Here is a 23,300-nt window from a genome sequence, read left to right on the forward strand (position 1 = left end):
AGGTGGCGCGGCGGAGCCGGGGCGGGGGAGGCGGAGGTGAGCGGCGCCTATAGAGGTGAGCGGCGCCTATAGAGGTGTACGCGTGTAGGGCCCTAGGGACACGCGAACGCCGCCGGGGGAAGGTCTGCACCCCCAAGGTTGAGGGGTGACAACAAGCACACGCCCCCAAACCCGGTCTCTGGCGGATTCTCACAGCTCGGGTTGACTCGGACACGGTTACAAGACCAGGGCTCGTACCCGAGGGGCCGTACGTTGCACGGCAGCTGCCTCCCGGCTCCCAAGGAGTCGCCTCCTTTCTTCTGTAAAATAAGCACAAACACGTCTGTACAATACTTGCATACACTTCCATGTCTGCCATTTTGAGGCCCTCCTCAGGTTCCCACTGGGCTTTACGGTATTCCGGGATGTTGTCGCTGCAGGGCAGAATGCAAAAGCTGTTAGTCCAAATTTAACAAAATGGGATTGCCCTACTACTATACAGGGACTGAAAGCTGAAGGTGCTGAGCCCAAGGGCATCAGTCCATCACCCCAGCTTCTGAACTGCAGCGTGGTGAAGACTGGAACCCCACAGGAAGGAATCAGGCCCAGATCTGCTTCACAGTTCCCCACGGAAAACTACTCAGGAACAGACACATGTCTTCACGCTCCAGACTGAACTGACAAGCAAGAAGGCACTAGCTGGAAACCGAAAGCTCCTGCTCAAACTTTGGGCAAGAGGGAAGCAAAAATGTGGGCTGCAACAGTTTCCATACCCCTCTACCCCAGGCAGCCAGGACATCACCACAGGACATCCGCAGGCTGCCCTAGTAACTTGGCTAGTGGGAGCATGAATCATCCTGATGGGGCACAGAGCTGGGAAGATAGGAGGGATGTACACAGCACCCTCAGAAAACTTGGATAAAGGGTCTAAACGTGCATCTGGGTCTAATCCCAGCTGTTGCACCCTGAACATGTCACAACTCTTCATTTACCAGTAGTGAATAATATTTGCATAATTCATAGGAGTAATATGATAAAATAAATATATACAGGACATGGTATAATCATAGCGATACCTACATAAACATGAAATAATTTTAAAATACATCCTTGCAGAGATTGATATTTGAAAACAAACCCCTGTAATCCTAAAAAAATGCTCAAAGGTGGGTAGCCTTTGAATGTGGACATCATTGAACACTTTCCTTCTCCCCTTTTCCATCACCTTCAACACAGATGTACCTCACAAAATAGTACAAACTCCGCAACATCTCAATAAAAACAGGGATGACAGGAGGAAGGAATGTTATAACATGATTTATTAAAATCAGTTTATAAAACGCTAGGACCAGTTCACAAAGAAGAATGGAGGTCTCATCCAACACTTTGAAGATGGAAACAGGGCTCCCTGGTCAAGGTCCAAAGCCTCAAGATGATCTTTTTTGGAGGTAACAAGATGTACGTGGCAGTCAGATCTAACGATTTGGATCCTCTCTGGAGCCCTGTTTTCCTTTTTGTCTTTTAACATTCTTCTGAGCCCATTAACACACCAGTAACTCTGTGTGCCTACCACAAAGTAGTTTTTGCCTGCATTGCTGGAAGCACGTAATTTTCATCCTAGACTCTGGTAATACTTTCACAAATATTTGCTTCACTTCAACTAAAAAAAATCCCAAAATACAGCGAGAGGAAATATTTTGATCACAAAATAAAACAAATTAGCAAACCAAGGCTAGGATCCCATAAAACATGAATTAGAATAGGAAAAAAACAATGGGTGGATATACTTATAGGTAATCTCCCTTAGGTGGCAAAAATCTTTGGATCCAGAAACACTGACAAAACACTGCAAATAAAGTCACATCCTCCCCCTCCCTGACCCCAGGAAACAAACCAACCCCAGCACCCCAAAATTTGCTACAATCAGCACATCTTAGGCACGGGATCTGGAGATAATTACCAGAAGGGATGCCGGCAGGCACCAGGGTCCATTCAGAGAACATGCATTTGCCACTTCGTCCTGAATTTCAGAAGTCTCTCTTCTAGAGCAGTCTCTTGTAAACAATTGCATGTCCAGTTGCACGCCCTAGAGGCTGTGGATCCAAGAGGAACAGCAATATTCTCTGCAGGATACTTTCAACTAATTAAATCCTTATTAAAATCCTTCACATAAAGTACTGTTTCAATTAAAAACATTACAAGAGAGGGATCTGACAGTGGCAAGACACGACATAATGGTTACAGTTTAGAAAACTTACATGTTACCAAATGAGAATCCATGACAAACTCAAATCTTCACAGAATACTACATGAAGACTATGAAAATGGAAATGTGTGGATGCTTTTTCCTGTAACAGGAATAACTCTACTATTTAGGTGATATTCTGTAACTATAGGAGGTAAGTTTGGAAATATTGACTATTACCAATTCTAACATGAAATGCCGTCCAGATGCATCCATAATAGAACTGCACCTGTGCTACTCATATAAAGAACAGTGACATTTTTCTCCTTTCTCAGTACTCATGTTTGAACTACTAAAACACTCCTAGCAGAACACTTGGCATTTTTTTCTATTCCCAAGTTTAAAACCGTAGCAGAAGTCACTCTTGTAGATGGCTGTTAAAGCCTCAGTGCATTAGTATGCTGAGACTGCCTCCTGTTCTCTCCTCTTGTCTGCTACAGTTAAAGCCAAAACAAAAACCCGTAACATTTCTAGTATTACTGTACCTTCCCTAGCAATATGTAACAGAATCATATCATATACATTAGTCTTTAAAAGCAAAGCCCTGATTCAAGTTATAAAAATGTAATAATCTTTCACACTGCTCCCTCTTTGCAGGATAGCTTCTTCACAGTCTCATTGCCTTTGTGGTATGGACCGAGTTATTCATACTGATTTTAAATTGTTCCTTTTAACTTTTACCCTCCACCCACAGGTCCTTGGCTTCTCTTCTCATTGGTTATTGCACCCTGGGGCTGCAGAAGAGGTGGCTGCCTGCTTCTGCTTCTTACGGCGTTTATTCAGGAGGCGGTTGTTGGATGTTTTCAAGTCTTTGATTTTCACCTGATCATAGTCCACCCTCATGGTTGCCAAAGCACTGGTCATCTCCTCCTGAAACCAAGGAAGCAATTTATTGAAAAACCTGAGGCAGAGAGCGCACAGCCACCCCACACTACTACCAGGAGATGAACGTACAAAAAGGAACCCACTGTTACACTACAGCCAGAAATAGCTGAGCCCTTTCTGCTGCTATGACTAAAGGCTTCGTTCTACTCATGGACTCATTCAGGAGGAGCTATTCACACAGTGTTTCATATGTGAGCAAGCAGGACTGCACTCCGCTGGCCTAAATTCCACCATGTCTCTATGCCCAGCATTTCTTACTGGCTGGCTCTGGGCCTTCACCAGAGGCCTTCACCTTCCTGCTTTCCTTGCTCTGTTACCAAACTAGGTTAGCAGGAACTAGAATAAAGAGTCCACGCAAAGTTGTTTAAAAGCATGTGCTTCAAATTCACACACTTCCTTAGTCTGAATTAATGTTTAAGTGCAGGCAAATTTTAAACTTTTTAATAAGGTTGTGAACAAAAATCTGCTTAAGTAAATGAATGTCTAGGCATTTAGTTCAGCAAAGGAAAAATGATTAATTGTTATGGGAATGTCAGTGGCCCAAGGGAATACCTCTGGGACCTATACAAAGCACAAGTGTAAGGAGTTCTCAGAAACATGGAAATGAGGAAGGCTAAGTGAAAATATCTGTTTGATCTCTGACTTGGGAGGCAAGCGTTGCCTAGGTCCTATGAAATTTTACTACTACATAGCTCAACAGCTGAGACTATACATCAGTAATTTAAATAAAATCAGTAATCAGTAAATACACTACAGGAATGTTGCAATTATCAAAATGCCAAGCATTGTTAAGTGCAGAAAATTCAGAATTAATTGTAAAAGCATGCCAACCTCATACAGGCCAGCAGGAAAGAGTTAAGGCTTGCAACAACTTTTAGTCTGCCCTATAGTTTCACTTTGCAGGAAGCATTTAACTGTCATCAGTACAAACAGTAGGTGAGGCACCTGGTCAGATGAAGGGAAAGACAGATACATTCTTTTTCTGCCCCCCTGCCAAATGTCATAACAAGACAAGGCTAAGGTTATTTAATGTTGGTTTACAACACAAGAACAGAGTAGAAAAACAGAATGCAGCTCAACCCTCCCACCCTGTCCTACATTTTCATCGTATTCTTCACTATAATGAACTTCGCACTCCCTCAACACTGTCCCTTTTCCTCTGTGGTTACATACAGTGGCTCAGCAGATAGCATCATTAATACCTTTGATCATAAACATCATCTTTGTTGATATTTGGCACAGCTGTAAGGCTGTCAGATGAAGCTCACATAGCATTCTTTTTTTAAACAGTTATCATACTGTTCTAACCAAGACTGCTCATGCTTCCCGTGTTTAATATGGTTGTATACAGAATAGCCATAATCTCCAAGGAAATAAGCATATGCAGAGAAGCCAGCCCATCTAATCTCTTATCAGACCTCAAGAAATCTGAACTATGATTGACTTACTTTAACTTCATCCCAGTGGTCTTTATCCTCTTGCAGGACCCGTGCAGTATGAAGAGGAGTTGGTGGCACTGCCATTGATCTCTGAGAAAAGGGAAAAATACCGAAAGAAGTGTTCTGCAAAATCACATTTGGGAAGTGACTGCTTGCTCTTCTATGCGTATGGAGGGCATAAAACTTTATCTGCTGTCCTTTGGTGGCCCTCATTATTCATGCTTCCAGTCACTCCACAATCAAATTCATGTGTGAGGTAGAAAAGGACTATAGTCCCCACATGACAGCATCTTTAAAGAACAAAATGAGAGAGAAATCAGTGCTGAGTTTCTTTCACTTTGCTCCCTTCCAGTCCAACTGATAACCCTGTGTTGGATAAATTTTTATGTACATTTTAGATTTTAACTGTCATTTCACTATTCATTAGTCAATGTTTTAAAGTGGTTAACTGGACCTTTATCTTCTAGGATTTGTCATAGGAGAAATTTTCTTGTACATATACATTAGCTGAGATTACCAGTTCATCGGATTGTAAGTGTGCCCAAAAGAGGAAATTATACTGTTATTCAGAGTAAGGCACAGTTCAGAAGACCATGCATCACCTGAGATGCTCTTCCACATAAAACTGAGATCTATGCTCAGCTGCCATGAAAGATCAGTAGGTACTTTAAATTAGAATAAAGTACAATTTCTAAAGCACGAAGCACAGTTCCCTAGCTAAATTCAGCAAGAGTCATGGTATTTCTTGTCAGTCCATAACCCAAACTATGATTTCATTTGGATAGTCTATCTTCCTTATGCTTTCTACCCAAACTTGCTGTCTACTGCTGTGGCGTCCTACACCAGACACAGCTGCATGCCAACAAAGTCTAAGGAGATCCCTGTACATGTCATAAAATAAGCATTCCGTTGGAAGCAGTGCTTATACTCCACCAAGCTAACAGCAGCACTGCAGTACTTAGGGAAGTGGAAGCATAAATCACGACTCCTGCATCCTCTGGAAAAGGATCCTAGCTGGCCAAGGTATAGTTTTATCAAGTACAGCTGGGACGAGAGAAATGGAAAACCAGCAGACTAGCTCTAGTGGTGTCCCTGGGCAGGTGTTGAAGGTGCATGCCCTCCTATCTGCTGTGAGCTGCTACTTGTTAAAAAAAAATAATCTTATCTACAAGCTAACTAGAGGATTACGTGCTCCACCTAAACTGACAATTTTTGCATAGTCCACAATAATACTTCTGCTACCCATCTAATAAAAAAAAAAAAAAAAAAAAAAAAAAAAAAAAAAGGGGAGAGACAAGCACCCTCCTCTGCCGCTTGTGCAAGGTATCTCCCCATGCATGTTCCCACTCAGGGATTTAGGAGAAGGAAGAACACAGACATTCACTATGTTGGTCTTTCCGTCTCCCTCCCTCTGCCTCATGGGAACAATAGGTTCAGCAGAAGAAAATGCCAACCTGCAGCTCTTAGAGCATTATTCCAGGAACGGTATTCTAGCATGGCTCTTTGGTGCAGCAGAGTCTATAGACCTTGTCTCTAATCTCCTCCTTATTAATTGGTTATATGCATATTTCAAGTAACATGTGTCGCTGTAGGTGGTAGCTTCCTTAGCTATTAGGCACTCATTCTGTGAAATTCATCGCCTGCTGACTTCTGAAACACCTCCTTCTTGGGTCTTCAAACACTTAAAGCTGGAGGTATTTATTCTGAACAGTGATTACATTTTTATTTGCTTAAAAAAGACTTAGAAACATTGTCTAGATTCTGTTCTAGTTCTACAGAGTCTTTGCAACCATAATTTCTCAGCTTTCACAACTCCAAATGAAGACATCTATCTACTTCATCAGGATGTTATATAGCTACATTTCTATATGATTCTAAGGGCTTTCAGATCTTTGAACAGGCATTATAGAAACGGTGACTATTCATCATGCCTCTGTTTTCTGCTCCTTCCTCTGAGGATCAGCATAGACAGAGAAAGCACTATGGGAGAAAAGGGTGTTCTACAGTGCAAGTGATTCTGTTCCTGGCTGATGATGTTTTGGGCAGCGAGAACAAGACTGGTGTCCTTTTAGGCACAAATATGAGAAGTATAATCTATTCTTTTGAGTAACCTACAGAGCAGAGATGATATCCTGAAACTCAGCCTGGTAACTCCTGGGATTCTTGTCTCTTGTTCGAAATAATTAATACTGTATTATTATTTTTTTCTTTTTTCCCCAAAGTATTTTTTAAGGAAAAGTAAATTCAACCAAGTCATAGAATGAAACCTGAACTGGGAACATTAATAGCATTGTGTGCCACCCTATCTGGCAATCTCTTACAGGGCACTAAGCCGAGACCCTTGCTCCTCCCCCACGTATTTCCAAACTCTGCCAAGGATGAGAATTCCCACTAAGCATAGGACTGTGTTCACACTAACACAGCTATGCACAATGGTGCCTGAGACCACTAATAATAGCTCTCTTTAAATCCTGCACTGATGAAGTAAGTACATACAGTTTATTTTTATATTTTTAAAGAGAGTAACACATGCATATGCTGCAGAGTCAACAGTGACTGCCTGCTCACAGAAGATATAGATACATTCAGCTCTTGCTTCCAAGGAAGCTATTGTGGGTGTCTCTCTTTGTGTGTCCTCTGGTAACACCAAGAAGAATTGTGGTTCTACAGGCAGGTGACCCTCTGTGGAGGGCACAGTAGGTTAATTAAGTTATTAACAGTAATCATCATCCTTCTCTTGCTGTGCTATGTGGAGCTACATGTAAGTTCTGCATGTAAGAATTCATCTTGTAAAAAGAGATATGAAACTCACATTAATCCAAGGGTGATTCATAAATTGAGAAACTGTCATCCTCTCTGTTGGGTCAGTCTTCAGTAAATGGCGAATCAGTTGTTTGGCTGAAAAACAGGACCAACGTGGCATATTGTAGTCTACTACTTTGTTAACAAATAACCTTGAGAACACAAAGACCTGCTGAATGAAGAAAGATAACTGTGCAGAACTCAAACCACCTACCTATTGCTGTTACCATGTTAAGAAGCCATATACAGTGTGGCAGGTTACTATGTTCAAAGAGGCAGAACGTGAAAACATCCAACACAAGGTAAGAAGGAAAGACAGAGGATTGGGGATTCCAGCTATGCTATCTACATCACCAAACCAACTGTTTTGAGAGCAAGCAATTAAGAAAAAGAGAAACATAGCAACAGAAAGCTGCCAAGCTGCCTGTCTGAAAGATGGCAACAAGCTTGGCATTATGGGCTGAATGAATGCAGAAGCTGATGTTTTGAGAAATGATGGAAGACAAAAACTAACTAGCACAGGCTGTGGGGAAAAAAAAAAGGACAATAAACTTTCCTTTGACAACTGAGAGGCCACTAAAAGGACAACAAAGTCAAAGAAATGGATGGCACAAACAGACTTTGCAGCAGCTTTCTGTGAACATGGTATCTGCCAAAGCAAGAGTACTAAGTAACTGAGATATGGGATGATGAGAGTCTAGACAAGTTTCATTAATGCAGGCAGACAGACCAGAAACACTGCATCCAGGGATGTTATTTAGAAAGACTTACACATAACTTCCTGGGGGGAGCCTAGAAAAACTTCTGAGTAAGAGTTCTCTTTTAGAAACATCAAATGCAAGATGACTAAATGCTTGTAAGAAGCTGCCAGAGGTACAAGTTGTAGTTTGTCGAGAGAGGCTGCAAAGGAGTTTTACAGTAGAGATTACCTGGTGTCTAAAATGTAGAAGGAAACAAAAGGAGGGGACCACAAACAGAGCCTGTTAAGATGATTACAGGAAGCTGGAGGGAAATTTAGAGGAATCCTCCATAGATGATGCAACGACAGAATGATTAGATAAAGAAAACCATGACAAGAACAGTAAAAAGGAAGGCTAAAAGAAGCAGTCTGCTGAAGGTGCCTGATCAGCCTAAAAGAATACACATAAACTAGCTGATCTTAGTAGGTTCAAAGGTAGAGGGCACCTATCTTCATCCAGGCAAGCATACAGAAACCCTACAAATTTTTGAAGTGCATGTTCTCTCACCAAGCTCTCCGAGCATTTTAATAACTGCTGTAATATGAACAAGACCCAGGGCAGACAAAATATTAAGCCAGAAACCCATAAGTAAAACATCTTCCTTATTAATGTTCAGTAATCTATGCTGCACACGCAGCCATGAGATCCAATGAGGGGCTGAAATACCACAGATCACAGTATTATCCAACGATAATTTGTTATTGCTAAACAGCAGACAATAACAGGATGCTAGCAACAGCAATATAAAGGGCTTGTTAGAAAAAAAGATGTGCCCAGAGGTTGCTGACCTTTTTCTCTGATGGGTAGGTGAGACTTCCAGCTTATGAGACTGCCAGAATAAGAGGGAATCAAAACTGTCCACTTTCAGGACACTGGTTTGAGCCCATCCAGGTCACAGCTGAACAGCAGCAGCTTTTGGTCAATGACTTACACCAACTAAATTGTTGACCTTGATTTAAGTGGTGGCTGGCAAGTTCCCACATCACAAAAAGCTAGCATGAAAACTTGCCATCCTTACTGGCTGTATCACTAAGGAGGGCAAAGACTGAATAAGTTCTTAAGACAGTTTGCCTTTCTTCCAACTCAGCTTGCATTACGGCTGTCCTGGCAGTTTCCTTTCTCAGGATGAAAGACTGTTGTTTCCAGAGGCTTTAATCTCGGCATTCACTAGCACTAGCTGGATTTTGAAAGAAAGTTTTTAGTAGTCATTTACTTTCTGTAGTACTTCAGTTGCTGCCTAGTATCTAAGTTCCTAGTTGTTCTCTCTATCACCTTACAAAAAATTAACTTAAATTCTAAAAGAAAGGGAAACAAAAACTAAGACAGATCTTTAGAAATAGCCTCTTGTAAGCACTCTACCACTGCACAACACCGTGCACATACCCATCAGTAGCAGTGAGCATTGTTACCTTCCTCTGATACTTCAGCCCACTCTGGATTGGGAAACCCGTATTGCCCCATCCGAATTCTTCTCTTCATCCCTGGAGAAATGGCTTGACCAGTGTTTGAGTAGAATGGAGGGAACCCACACAGGCTGTAAGAGTGGACAGAAGAACTCTCAGAACTAGGAAAGTCCTTTCATCTCTTAAAAAGTGCCATACAAGCTTGTCTTCTGCAGGTTGCATGATCCTAGTGGCTAATTACTTGTAAGCGCAGATTTAACAAGATGTGTCCTTCTTCTGTTCATCAAGCCTCTTTCCAAATACTTACAGAATATATGTGATGACACCCAACGACCACATGTCACATGATTTGTCATACTTCTCAGGGCCAAGGACTTCTGGGGCTGAAGAAGATTAAAACCAAAAATTAACAGAGTACCAGATATTTCCTTTCAACTCCATCACCTTAAAAGTAGCAGCACACTTCAACAAATATCGGAGGCATTAAAAAAATGCAACTCACTGCAGGAACTGGGTAGTATTTTTTATTGACAAGTTCCTAAACACATATAATGTAGCTTTAAAAAGGAGGAACAGAGCTGGCAAAATGCCCCACTCTTCACCTTAGTGTCTCTCTGCTCAAGAGAGCACTAAGATTACAGAAAAGCAGAAAAAGCAGCTAAATGTGTACAGAGAGACACCGCGCTGAAAGAGGCAGGAGCATATGTTCCAGAAATCAGAACAGAAAGGACCTACTTGAGCTGTGATAAAATTTTGAACGATACCTAGGTGGAGTGTGTTTAGCTCCAGCAACTACAGAGCACTGTATTTTTCTTCAGCCTCCAGAGCATTGTATTTTTTCACTAAGTAACAAAATTAGAGAGATACATTTAGAGGGGATTTTTCTTTTTTTTCCCTGAAGCAGGTGAACTGACAGAGAGCTTGATTTTGTAAGGAAAATGATTCTCTAAACATATGAGCAATCATGCTGGTTTATAAAAAGGTGTTGAGAAGGAAAACATCAGCTTGTTTGTATACAAATATAAAGGCATAAAAACACATATGCGTAAATTCCTTACTATTTTATCACTAATCCCAGCTAAAAATATAGAAGAAGCATCAGCAAAAAATGCTGGTATCGTAATTATCTGCTAACAATTAATAACAATATCTTTCAATACAAAAAACTTACATCATAGAAGAGAACTAATTCTTCCAAAAAATTAAGCCCTTTTTCCTCCAAAGACATTTTAAGCCTGGACTGTCTCAGTCATACCATATGGTGAATGACTATTAATTCAAAGACCAAAAGGGACGTACTCTAAAACGAGTGCATAAAGGACAGTCTACTGTGGCATTCATTACACAGTGCTCTGTCTTTGGACAAAATGCAGGCAAAAATTCAGCTGCGATTAAGTCGCATTGGTCTTTTATTACTAATTCCTCCATTTGCGAGCTTTAAGAAGCTTTACAGCTGAGGCAATACTCTCCCTGTTCTTTTTTATTGCATTAGTTGCATTAGTTAAGCTAAGGGAAGTTTCGCAAGGAAACACCCAAATAATCACGAAGCTGAGTTCAAATTATGGCTTTTATTGCATCATTCAGAGGAAACATCAGGATTACTTCAAGTGTAATCAGAAGCAACATATTCTATCTCCTTGATCCTTATTTGCATCCCCTGTTAAGGCTGTTTCCTCTGCAATCAAGGAAGAAAGCAGGAGCACTGAACTGTACTGGAACCAGACTAGGTTCGGATTGGATCCCAGTTTAAATTCTGCAGGCTTCCTCTTTGCGTTACATCCACAATAGAGGATTTCCCATCTCTTCCTACAGTCCACAGGCCCAGTATAAGGGGAAGGATGACAGACTGAAACACAGAAGAAATGCATCTTGGATAACTTACCCACATAATAAGGAGTGTAACAGGGGGTCTGCAGCGCATTTTGTACACTGGTTTCTTTGGCAAAGCCGAAGTCTGTGAGTTTGAGTACAGTATCCTTCTCTTTAGATGTGTAAAGCAAGTTTTCAGGCTGAAAGGCCACCAAGAGAAAGGATAAACTGGACAATGAAGAGATGTCTCTAGTGAGCTGAAAGGTCAAACCATTCCTGTGTGCCTGGATCACCACCAGCATCTGGGTCTTATTACTTCTCTCACATCCCCACTATACCATGCAGAAAGTTCCCTCCCAACATTTTTGCTCAGACTAAGGATCAACATCCTTCTCAACATGGTATTTAGGACAGCAAATCACAAGACTCTCATCAGGTCCCACGGGCATCAAGTCTGGCTTCTTGAACCTCTCTCTAGTTCACTGCACTTACTAGGATCGTTCTGTCTGATCAACACCAGTTGATCTGACAGCACTCTCTACCACACTCAAGTAGCTGAGATAGAAGACAAGAGAAGTCATCAGGCAAACTCTCTATGAGCAACTGATATAACCCTGTCAGAATTAACTGACACAGACACAGTCCTCTTCCAGCTCCCCCCCTCCTCTGTCTCCTGAAACCTGAGTTAATTCCAGTCTTGCTCCACACTCTGTAAAGGCTCTCCAAAACCAGAAATGGCACAGAGGGAAGTACAAGCTCTTGTGCACAGGAACAGGGACAATGGCACAGCTGCAGAATCTGCAGTTGTTTGAAATTGTTTTCCAGTTTCTCAGTCATAAGGAAGCTATGCCCTCTTTCACACTAGTGTTTAGGGACATACAGAAGGAGGAAGGGTTTGAAAGAAAACAGGATTTAGGATCTATTAAACAATTTGAACCATTTCTATGTTAGTTCACTAAGTGTGTGTTGGGGGTCTTTGGGGCTAAGCGCTTCCGTTTCTGTGCTGGTGATAGGCAATGGCACATAGCTCCACAAAAGTGAATACATTTTCAGTCTCTTAACTGTTAAGTTATTCTCTGATTCCCACCTAAAGAACCCTCAAACATACCCCTCAGTGACACCAAGCAATGGCAGTTCTCCCTCCAGCTAAACATGCAGAAGCATCTGTAGAAAATTCACAAACTCAGAACTGCAGAATCAATCAGATGCCTCAGTCTATCATTATGTGACCTGCTCTCCAGCACATTCCATCACACTGCCGTATCGCTACGCTAGAAATGCCTTGTTGCAGCTATCTTGTCTTTGCTTATGCTGTGCACTTTACAGAATGAAAACAAAATACAATACTACAAACCCTGTCAAATCTCTATGACAAGATCTGTGTACAAACTTTAGCTAGTAAAACACACTGTTGCACATGGTAGTAACTGAGATCTTCCCATTTTCTGCAGTAATTATATATACTATTGAACTGAGTTGGATGCATGGAATTGGTATTATTCCTCCCATATATGCAGTTTCTCCTGTTTCTGAAGGGGGGTTTGGTGTTTGTTTTGGGGTTTTTTTGTTGTGTTTTTTTTTTTTAGGGAAGTACGATTCTGAAAACTAATAACTGGCAAAGACTACATAGAGATATAGCATCTAGTATAAGTTCACTTCAGGCAGTGTTATTTTCTTGTTAATTAACTGGATTGCAAGCTGGTAGTACCTCTTTAATTAACCATCTGACTATCACCAGATTCTTCTGCATTCCATATACAACTGGAAGGCATTAGCATACATGAATATTCTGACCTTTGAGTGGTTGCAAACTAGTTGTGAACAGATCCCTTCTCACACTGGCAGAGGAATAGGAACACTCTGACCACCTGATTGTACTCCTAGTTCTATTTAAACCACCACTGCCCATTTATTTTTCTGCCTTATGCTCTTTTCTCCATGCCCGCACACCTTCAGGCCTCACCTTGACATCTCTATGGGCAATGTTCATTGAATGCAGATACTGGATGGCTGTTCCGATGTCTCTCATTATTTCAGAGGCCTCTATAAATACAATTTTAGAGAAAGGTCACATTAACATTCCCACTGTAACTCAGGGACATGCCTGGGAATGCTTATGACTTACAAACAGCTTGCTAGAATACAGGGCTAGCGTCAAGACTAGAAAACCTAAAATTAGCCCTAACAGCTGTGTTTTGGTTTTGCAGGCAACCATACCCCCCAGCTCCTTGGCTGCTCAGCCCTCCTCCTGAGCAGACACTGCAACTGAGCGGTTGAGACCCCTGCTTTTTATGAGCTTGTAAATTTGTGCTTTAATTTGCTCACCAGAAAAGCAGCAAGAGCAGAGCAGGTACGCAAGCAACATGCAAGACTCTGGAGAAAGAAGCCCCAACCAGGACATATCCCTGGTTGTCCAGGACATGTCCTTGGTTGTCAGAGACAGAAGTTTAACTTTCAGCTTCTAGTTCAGGGGTAATAGGAGGATCTAACAGATTTTCTAAAAATAGAGCAACATAACAATATGATAATTTTAGGATAGGTCACATCTTCATTCCTCACTGTCTTTAGAAGTTCTTCCTCAGGAGAAACAAAATCAACAGTTCTATTCTGCAATGCCCAAACTGCCACCTTTGAAATAATATGTTTCTAAAATTTAACATAACTCCAGTGGGAAATTCTAGTGGTTGGTGAGCTGCCTTGCAACAGCAGTACTCTTGAAGATTGGAAGAGTTACAGAGGGAGAGGTTTCAGAACAGGGAGGAGTGACATTCCCATTGTACTAAGTGAACATTATATTACATCTCCACTGACAGGGAAACAGAATTAGCAACTTCAACCTGATCCTCTGTTTTCTGCACAGGTAGAAACCTCAGCTGCAGTAGTAAGAGAGAAGGTAGAAATTCTTGTACTGCAACCTGGAATCCTTTTTCACATGGCTTGAGATTGTGTAATTTCAATCTCAGGCAAGGAAAATCAGAAGGTAGAAACATACATCTTCGGGGAAAACCTTGCACAACCTCCTTCTTCCTGGCCCAGGCCAAAGACCCTGGCTCCTAATGGGAAGTTGTGGCTGATACATAAACAGCCAGTGAACCTTGGGAATTCAGTGGAACAGGGCTCATTTATCTCAGGAAAGAATGAGCGTGGGGTTTTTTGTTTAACACTCCCAGATGATTTCTGAGTAAGTATTTAGAATGTTATACAATGGTATTTAATGTAGAAAAATCACGTTTTTAGCAGAGTGAAGTCACTAATGATCATGGAACCAGTTCTCCCCCTGGCATCTTATATTTTAGAGAGGAACAAATAAAGTTCCTGAAGACGCTCATTTTCCCTACATGAGTCTCTCATACCACTTAAAGGATTCATCCCAGGCTAGGAAATGCAGGAACACAGGACCAAAAAAAGCCTGGCCTCTATACCAGACTTGCAAAACAGTCACAGTAATTTACAAGCTCAGGTGTAAATTTTTCTTCCGATCATTTTGTCACATTGCTAGTTACAAAGACTAACATTTTTACTCCTGAGCAGGAACAAACTCTTGTCTGTTGTGAATGGGCAATGAGAACTGCAGTCAAGCACACCTGTGGTACTCTACAAGTAATAAATAGCAAAGACAATAAAAATGGCAAGACTATTCTATTGCAAGCTCTGTCACTGACTCATAGCAGGTCTTTAAACTTGCATATAGTCCCTATTACAGATGAGCAGGCTTGTTTACAGTGTGGCTAATAACACTTCCTTTCAAGTAGTACTTTAAAACCCTTGAATAAGAGATGTTTCATCAAATGTGATTTGCTTGTTATATTCATCACCTAACAGTATAGTTGCGCACAGTGATGCTGCTTGAGGGGCAGCCAGAAGAGAAATCACAGAAGGAGCTGAGTTGATCATGTTAGAGGTGGTCTGGCAGGAGACCAAGGACCAGAATAACAGAGGCTGCGGTGGTTCAGAAATGAAGAAGCTGAGCTGATTTGTATGAAGAATTTTCCTCTAAACCTTCTACATTGTGCCTGAACTCAGCCAATTCTGGTAATTCCTGACTTTTGGAAACTTTTAAAAATAACTGTTTAATACAGAGTTGGATTGAAAATTAAAAAAAAAAAAATTACAGACAAAAATCAAATCAAAGAAAAAATCCTGTAAGGGAACTAAGCAAGGAGACAGAGAAAGGGAGAAGCGTTCTTTCACAAACTTTAAAACTAAACTTGTGATTTTTCACCTCTTTCAGTGAAAGCTTGATCTCCTCTCTCCTGGATCCTGCTAAACAGCTCTCCTCCCTCCATGCTGAAACAAAGAACACAACCCCCCCCCCCCGTTACATAAGCAGAAAAGATCAAATTAACACCTGATCGTACATCCATATAATCGCACAGAACCATGGCAGGAACAGATCAGAAGAGACTACAGGCAGTCTCCTATGCCAATGCTTCCTAAACATCACACTCATTTGAACCAATGCACAAAGCCATTCTGATATGGAATAAATAGAAAACAAAACAAGACCAAGGAGTTTTGATGCTTTCAGTTTAAAGTACCCTGTCACAAGGAACATGACACACATAGTTGGGAAGTCAGGTACGCTGGCACTGGGCGGCTGACAGTAATCTTGTTTTATGTAGGGGTTGGAGATGAAGGAAAAAGAAAGAGGGAAGCAAAGATACTAAAAAGGATTATTAATTTGTTGCCAGTGAAGATGACAATAACTGTGGTATTAGAGATCAAAGAGACAATAGGAAAAGTTAGAGTCAAAATAGTAGCAAAAAGGATCATGTCACATCATTGGATTTACATCTGAAGTTGGAAGCCAATCACAATCAAAGTGCATCATATTTGTAGAGACATATCTGTCAAGATTGTTTTAATTAGTCAATGTTTTAATGAGGACAATTGTCATGGAGTACAAGGAAAATTTATTTTCTGATTAAGGTTCCTCATTCTTCCATCATTCAAGATGGCTAGAGCAGCTATACATTTCCCTAGCAGTTCCATAAAGACAACAAAAGGTTTGCTGTGCAAACCAAAATCATGCTGCTGAGAAAGCTCACCTAACTCTAATCTAAGACAGCACATTCTCCCATTCCCTCCACCCCCTCAAAGAGCAATGCTTCATGGGAAGCTGCTGCTGGTCCATACCATTCCATGACAATGAGGAGGCATCTCTTTCCATGGTGTATATTCTCATAAACATCCAGGACATGGACAATGTGGGGACACCCTGATGCTCGCCAATGATACTCTACTTCCTGACGGGCTTTTGGGTTGTCATACAGGAGCTGTAAAGAAACAGGAGAAAGCAATGTCAGTGAGCCAGCATCATTCTGCTTTAAATTGGCACCTGCATGCATTTCAGCTCAGAGATGATGGCAAAGGCTACTCTTAGCACTTTCTCCAGCCAAAGGATGACAATCCATCACAAGACTTTCACCATCTCTGGTCTGTCCAGCTTCCTAAATTGAGGAATACAGAAAGAACAGGTCCCTTGGAACTGGAAGGACCTCGAGTGGCAGTGAGGAGAGATTTTGAATCTGAGATGGAGACAGACCTATCTCACCCACCTCTGAATGGGAAACAGCATTTTTTTTCCTACTTGTTTGCAGTACTTGCAAACAGAGGAGAATCCTGCTAAGGACAATAACCCTCCCACCTGACGCCCAGCTGCTGGGAGAAGAGACTTCTAGGTGCAGTGCAAATCCTTAAAGTTCAGTGAGATTTAAAACAATGAGGATTTTCACACTGACTCTGAATGTGCTTCTTAAATACTACACAATTTCTGACCCCTTCAGGGTCAGAAAGGGGCCTTAGACTATCTAGGTACTTGAACTTCTTTCTCTGCCTCATGCAAGGCCACCTTATTTTAAAGGCGCTAATCTCTAGAAGGGAGGCAAGAGCTCATCTTCCCTGATCCTGCAACCTCATACACAAGAAAAGTGTCCCTTCCCATCTGAAGGACTGCTCTGTATCAGACTTTGCAACTGAGCTTTCGTGCAACGGGGACACATTGCTGAATCATGCCTTTTCTTCTCTGCCTCATCTCTCTTGACACCACTAACACTTTGTGACAGAGACTCTCTCTTTACTGCACATTTATACGGTTTCTACACAATATGGTTGTGATCTGAGTTTGATACTTTATGCTCTATAGTAATAATCATCGTAATGATGGGGCAGCAACAAAACTGATGCTATATAAAGCATTGTTAAATGCATTGAAACAGAATAAAAAACAAGCAAAGAACAATCACCTCTCATCTATTCGCCTTAGGAAAGGACTACAACAACTGTGGGGGAACTGTTTTCAAACAGGCAAACAAAAAGTATCGTTGTTGCGCTATTAGGCCTTAGCCTGAAGCTCTTCTCACTCATGTTTGCCATCAGGTCCCAGTCAAAACACAACTGCATGATAATTGCTGAAAACAAGTATTAACATGCAACCTGTCATTAGGGACCTATGATTCAGTCCAGGAAAATGAGATTGCTTTTCCATCCAGTCGCCAAGCTAAGGCACAAATGGTGTCACACGCACCTCTCAATATCAGGAAACACATGATTTAAAGGTCACAGGAAGGAAGTCGCAAATTCTGGTTTCTTTATTGACTCCAACACAGACAATTTGCATCACTGGAAAAAAAAAAGCTTACACTTCTTTGCTGTTTCAATGTCCCTTTCAGCAAAGCAGACACAGTAACCTGGCAGGAAAGACCTGTAACATTTTATGAAATGCTGAGGAAGCTCTCGGGAACCACTAGACAGAAGGTAAGAGGCTTCTCTTCTTTTCCAGGCTGGGAACAGGAAAAGGGTGACAAGTGCTCCTCTGCTGAGTGCATATTTTTGTATTTTTGTGAAGCTCAGAGAGGTTGCAGGAGGGGACAAGTGGTCTTGGGAGGGCTGCTGGCTCCTTAGCAGAATGGGCAGGGAGCCTCACCACCGTGACCACCCTGCAGGCTCCCTCAGCTCCGCTCCAAAGGCTCCAGCATGACACCAGACTTTCAGCAGTGTAAGGAGCTGAAGAAGCTTTCTTGCCAAGTTCAATGCCCTCACAGCCAACCTACTTCTTCCACCGCTGTCGTTCTGCACCCAGAGCACACCCTTTTCAGATCACTAACTATCCGCCTCTTCCTTCCTGCTCCAGCCTGGCTATGGCCTGATTTCCAACACAAATAACTTCCTAAAGAAAGAGATGGCTCCAATTCGGACAAAAAGCCCATTAGCGAGTCCAAGTGCAGTTGCTTTACTTCTTTCAGCCATGAGCCCATTCAGCAGCTTTTCCTTCACAGCCACTATGTTCTAGCTCAGTAGAACTGTCTATCAGCATTTTCCCCTCTGCCCTTCTGAATTTGGGCTGTTGCCTAGAGGTCTCTTTAAAAGTTCATTAAATTATGTGTGCAACAATAAAGCCCAAACACCCTCAGGACTAACCAGGCCATTTAGAAAAGCATTACAGCATTTACTGCTTGGATATTACTGGATTAATGCCACTTCTGAGCAGGATGCTTTAAAAACCCTCCCACCTATCCTGTGCTACTAATTAGACATAACCATTCTCTTTACTAATGTTAACTGCACTATAATCTGTGTATCTTGTGCTTGCACAGTGTGCAGAGATGTTGTTTTTCATGTTTGTACCAAGTGCTTATGAAAATTGTTTCACAGAATTGAATTCTCACTCTCTAAAGAGCTTTTACAAGGCATTTTGATACACACAAGGATGCTACAGTTTCTTTTCTCCACCCCTACAAGCAAGTTTCATATAGTCCTTGGTGCCACACTTAAATGTACTCATGTCAAGATGACACCTGGAGAAGCAGAGAAAAGGAAATGCAAAAATAAAGAGCAGATACACATACCAAGCAACATCTGATATATCAACCAACTGTTAACCCTTGGATTTCTCCTTCTGAGCCTTAAAAATAAATTAAATCTTTTCCTTATGTCTAAAACCAGAAGCCATAACTATACCTTTTAAGACATCTTACAGATGCAGACACGTGTAAAATGAAAGCCAGGCAGGGTTGAAAGCACCAATTTCTACAAAATTCAGGTAACGATTTAGAAACACAGACTAAAATTCTAACCCTATGGTTAAATTTAACAAACTTGCAAAAAACATAAATGGACATTCTGCCATCTTCCTAAGCCTGAAGAGAGACTGTCCTTCTATTGCTGCAATAGCTTTGATAAGACTATGACCAGGCTCCCCTGACATTCTCCAAAAGCACGGAGGTAGCTGTGAACAAACACAGAGTTTCAGATAAGTTTTCCAGCACTTCTGGTTCACACTGGTTTGAGGAAAGAGCAGCTTTGTCAAACAGTATCAGCTCAAGGAGCCCCCAGTCAGCCCCTAGAATTCCCACACAGTTCAGCTGAGTCACAGCTTGTCATGATGGGCTGTGGGCAGGATGATGAACCAGCCTAACTTCAAAATAGAGACAAACCCAAGAAACATGCCCCATCTCCCAATTTTTCATTAAGTCAGATCAGTGATCCAACGCACAATGCACAGTAGCCTGTGTGGTCAGGCAACACAGTTTGGAACAGGAGCTGCATAGTAGAAAACTGTATTTTTTGCTGGAACTCAGCATTGCCGAACCACTGCCTAAAAGAAGCAGACGAAGAAAGTATTAAGTTATTCACAGGGAGATCAGCAAAAACAGAGGCGATGGAAGGCAAGAAGGTACAAGAGCTCTAGAGCCCTAACCCCTAGGGATTCACACAACTCTTCTTGGTATCTGAAAAAGCTGGACAGGGAAGAGAACTGTGCCTGTTTCTGAGGAACAATGGGGCAGATGCCAGCAGACACTCCAGGATGCCCTGCTAATTCAGGGCCTGGGCAGCGGAGGGAGGCCTGAACTCTTTCAGTTCTGGGGTAATGGCCTAATTCAGGTTATCGAGCCTGCAAAACAAATTCTAAACTGCAGCTTGGAAGGCCAGCTCTGTGAAATTTCTCCCTATGGAGAATTTCTTGATAGAAAAAAAAAAAAGGAGACTAAAAAGTGACACAATATCTTCCAATTGCTTTTCCATCGATTCAGTGTTGTGTAAGCAAGGAAGGATAGCAAGAACCCTCATACCTTAATGGTCTGATCTATACAGGAAATAGCCTTCTAAGGACTCCAGGGAGCGGCAAGCGATTTTCTGGACTCTGAAATTGTAACAACAGAGAGAGAGAAGATATCCATGGGCACAGGTATGAAACAGGCTGAGAACAGGAAGCAATGACTTCTCTGTGACTTTCTTTTTACTAGGCACTAGCAGATTACACAGATTACTATTACACCTGCTACCTGTTCCCTACACAGGGGATTAAGACTCCCACATATGCTTTTTTTTTTTAATTTACTTTAAACTTCAGCAATTCTTCCTAGTTCCAAGCAGTTGCGGTGCTTGAATTAGAACTGTTACAGGCTCAGTTCTCATCTACTGCACATGCCACGTTAAAGCAGCATCTGACACTGCAAGCATCTTTTACTTACTTGCGCCAATTCCAGAATCTGAACTCTCCTTCAACAATCAGTTTTATAATCTCTACACTATTTTCCTCACAGGAAGGCTTCCCATTATTAAAACAAAAATGGGACCAGCAGAAACTTTCAGTCCTAGGGGCCCTCAACATGTAATACTGATATACAGGCACTTAAACACAGCTTGCTTTATTTTTCTAGCTGGGAAAAAGTCTCTGCTCAGGCATAAGTGGGTAAATGTCTAACTTCTTTTGCTTTCTTTTCTTTTTGCATGTAGCTGTTACAAAAATGCTGAATCCTACAAGTAAGTCTTGGAATCTAAATTCACGCTGATGCACAGAAACTAACACCATTTGCTGCAGAGCAGCTCTTCTAGTCGTTCTTTATTCAAGAGGGTTTGATAGCAAAAGGAGGCTTGGATAATGTTTCTTTCATCTCCTCCCTCCCCTATGCTACAAAAAGAAGGGGCGGGGGGGGAGACAAAAAGAGCTATCACTATGGCTTTGGACATTTTGTCTTTTATTACATCCTGATTATTTGCACTACATCTATTAATTCAATGTTAACAATCTTTATCTGTTTCCAGATCTCTTCATAAGGGATAAAGCCATCCTTTGTGTTAGAATGCTAAAGGAATTGAAATTATCAAGGTTTTCTTCTTCACGCATCAGCACTGCCAGTCAGTCAAGCTGCAGCAAGAAGCATGTGTCTTTTTGCAACAGCAGCCCAGCAAGCAGGGAAATCCACACATGCAAATCTCGAAGAAAGCACTGCATTTTTTCTTAAAATAAAAAAATAGAACACAATTCTGCTGGAATTATTTATTACTGAAGCATCAGTCTATAGAGAAGGAATAACACCAGGGTAGGAACAGGTAGTGGGTCATCACTAAATCTCTCACTTTTCTGCTTTTATTTCACATCCAGCTTAGGCTATTAGAAATTAAATCTGCTTGGAGGCTTCATTGAAACAAACTGTCATCCCAGTTTCTGCAGAGCTGTCCAAGCTGCTCCACACTTGGCATTAACTGGCATCTCCATCAGTGCTCAGGTAGACAGTCCCAGCGGTGGGCTTCTCCAAGTTAATAATAGTAACAACAGTTGGGTAGCATGATTTTGCCACACTCCTGCCTGTGGTATCAAATTCTTTCGCTCAGCCTACTGAGTATCAGGGTTTTACTGTCTGCACTGCGGGACCCTCCTCTATCCACCTCTTCCCTCCAGTCTTCCAATCTCTACTCAGCTTATCTTCTGAAATGGCAAAAGCTACAACAGATCTTTGGTATCTTGCCGGCACAAGCGAAAATGAAGAGGACTAAGAGAGGACTGCTTGCACATGGTGTCAGAGTCACACGTGGAAACCTATTTCCTGCTGACACACAAGGCTTCAAATTTCTTAAGCACACGTTTTAAGGGGAAAACAGGAGAAAGAGTAGAATGGACAAAGATAAAAAGAACAGGGTAACAGAGAGATGTGCTCTTTTGTAGGAGTTTGCGCACTGGACGTACAGCAAATCCGCTGAAGAATTTAGCTCTCCGAGCACTCCTGCTTCTCCATCCCCAGAGAGTGTACACCACACAAATATTATTTTCTCCAAGCCTCTCTCCTGCAGTGAATCAACTAGGTCTCTCAAAAATAACTTTGGTGTGGTTCTGAATTTTATTTATTGTAGCAGTATTCAAATCACCACCAGGCACTCAATATGACTCTACAACCTGAGGTAAATAAATGAGACATACCACTATTAATTCTCTAATTACACATGCATCTAACCATTCACTCTGCAAAGGTCAACTGTATTTGTTCATAAATGTTAGTGGAGATATGGCAAATACAACTGAAATGGCAAAGCAGTAGGCCAGTATACATTTCAAAGGTATCCCCTTGCACATGAAAGATTAGCATGAACGGCAGGCACAAAAACCAGCAAAAAATGCCCATGAGGAAAAGCTACTGTCCTGATAAATACTCTTATAATATTACATGAATCTATTTGTACTGCAGTGCCAAAAGTATGCAGCTGTACATTCAATACTATGGGGTATATATAGATTTAAATAAAAAGCATGCTATGTGTTTTGCTACAACCGTAAGATTACTTTGCATTTTAATACTGTGCTTGCTCTGCTGTGTGGATGGAAAAATAACTCCTATTGGCACCTTAAGATTCCAGTTATACTCAGTTGTGACAGGCTACAAACCAGCTACATGCGGCTTCTATTTTATTCAAAATACTGCAACTGTATTTTAAAAGAAAAATAAATCACCAACAGTTACTAACATGCTGTTAACAGACATGAACATCCTCAAAGGCTTTGTTATACAAGGAGGCCTAGAGATCCGCTCCTCTCTCTACCTTCTCCTTATGACAACTTCTACCACAAAACACTGCTGTTTAGCCAGCACTGACAACTGCATTCAATACCTGCAGTCAACATTCAGCATCTGGGGAGACCTGCTGCAAATCCCTTTCCAAAACCCATACACACTACAAAACATCCTTTCTTTCCTGCATTCTTTAATATGCATATTATGAC

At 41.5% G+C, this 23,300-nt stretch overlaps 2 protein-coding genes across 5 annotated transcripts in view; both read right to left on the reverse strand.

Moving 5' to 3' along the window:
* The window catches only part of MAPKAPK3 (mitogen-activated protein kinase-activated protein kinase 3), a 107,727-nt gene that overhangs the window by 1,700 nt on the left and 82,727 nt on the right, over positions 1 to 23,300 (reverse strand). For 2 of the 4 annotated variants that reach the window (XR_773991.1, XR_773992.1), the window contains exons 3-12: positions 16,439 to 16,578; positions 15,525 to 15,589; positions 13,266 to 13,345; positions 11,376 to 11,502; positions 9,801 to 9,876; positions 9,500 to 9,624; positions 7,361 to 7,446; positions 4,558 to 4,638; positions 1,940 to 3,094; positions 334 to 413 (exon numbers count right to left, since the gene is read on the reverse strand). Coding sequence is in view for 1 of the 4 variants with exons in the window: in XM_010561570.1 (XP_010559872.1) it covers positions 2,936 to 3,094; positions 4,558 to 4,638; positions 7,361 to 7,446; positions 9,500 to 9,624; positions 9,801 to 9,876; positions 11,376 to 11,502; positions 13,266 to 13,345; positions 15,525 to 15,589; positions 16,439 to 16,578 (939 nt within the window). In the remaining 3 variants the exon portion in view is untranslated. Of the gene's footprint in view, positions 1 to 333; positions 414 to 1,902; positions 3,095 to 4,557; positions 4,639 to 7,360; positions 7,447 to 9,499; positions 9,625 to 9,800; positions 9,877 to 11,375; positions 11,503 to 13,265; positions 13,346 to 15,524; positions 15,590 to 16,438; positions 16,579 to 23,300 lie in introns of those variants that run through there. The other 2 variants (XR_773993.1, XM_010561570.1) reach the window with 2 other exon arrangements.
* The window catches only part of HEMK1 (HemK methyltransferase family member 1), a 149,952-nt gene continuing 143,163 nt past the window's right edge, over positions 16,512 to 23,300 (reverse strand). Inside the window, exon 13 of the transcript XR_773990.1 lies at positions 16,512 to 16,578. The gene's annotated coding sequence lies outside the window, so the exon portion shown is untranslated. The remainder of the gene's footprint in view (positions 16,579 to 23,300) is intronic.

The sequence above is a fragment of the Haliaeetus leucocephalus genome, unplaced genomic scaffold (assembly GCF_000737465.1).
Source record: "Haliaeetus leucocephalus isolate CR32 unplaced genomic scaffold, Haliaeetus_leucocephalus-4.0 Scaffold148, whole genome shotgun sequence".
Taxonomy (NCBI): Eukaryota; Metazoa; Chordata; class Aves; order Accipitriformes; family Accipitridae; genus Haliaeetus; species Haliaeetus leucocephalus.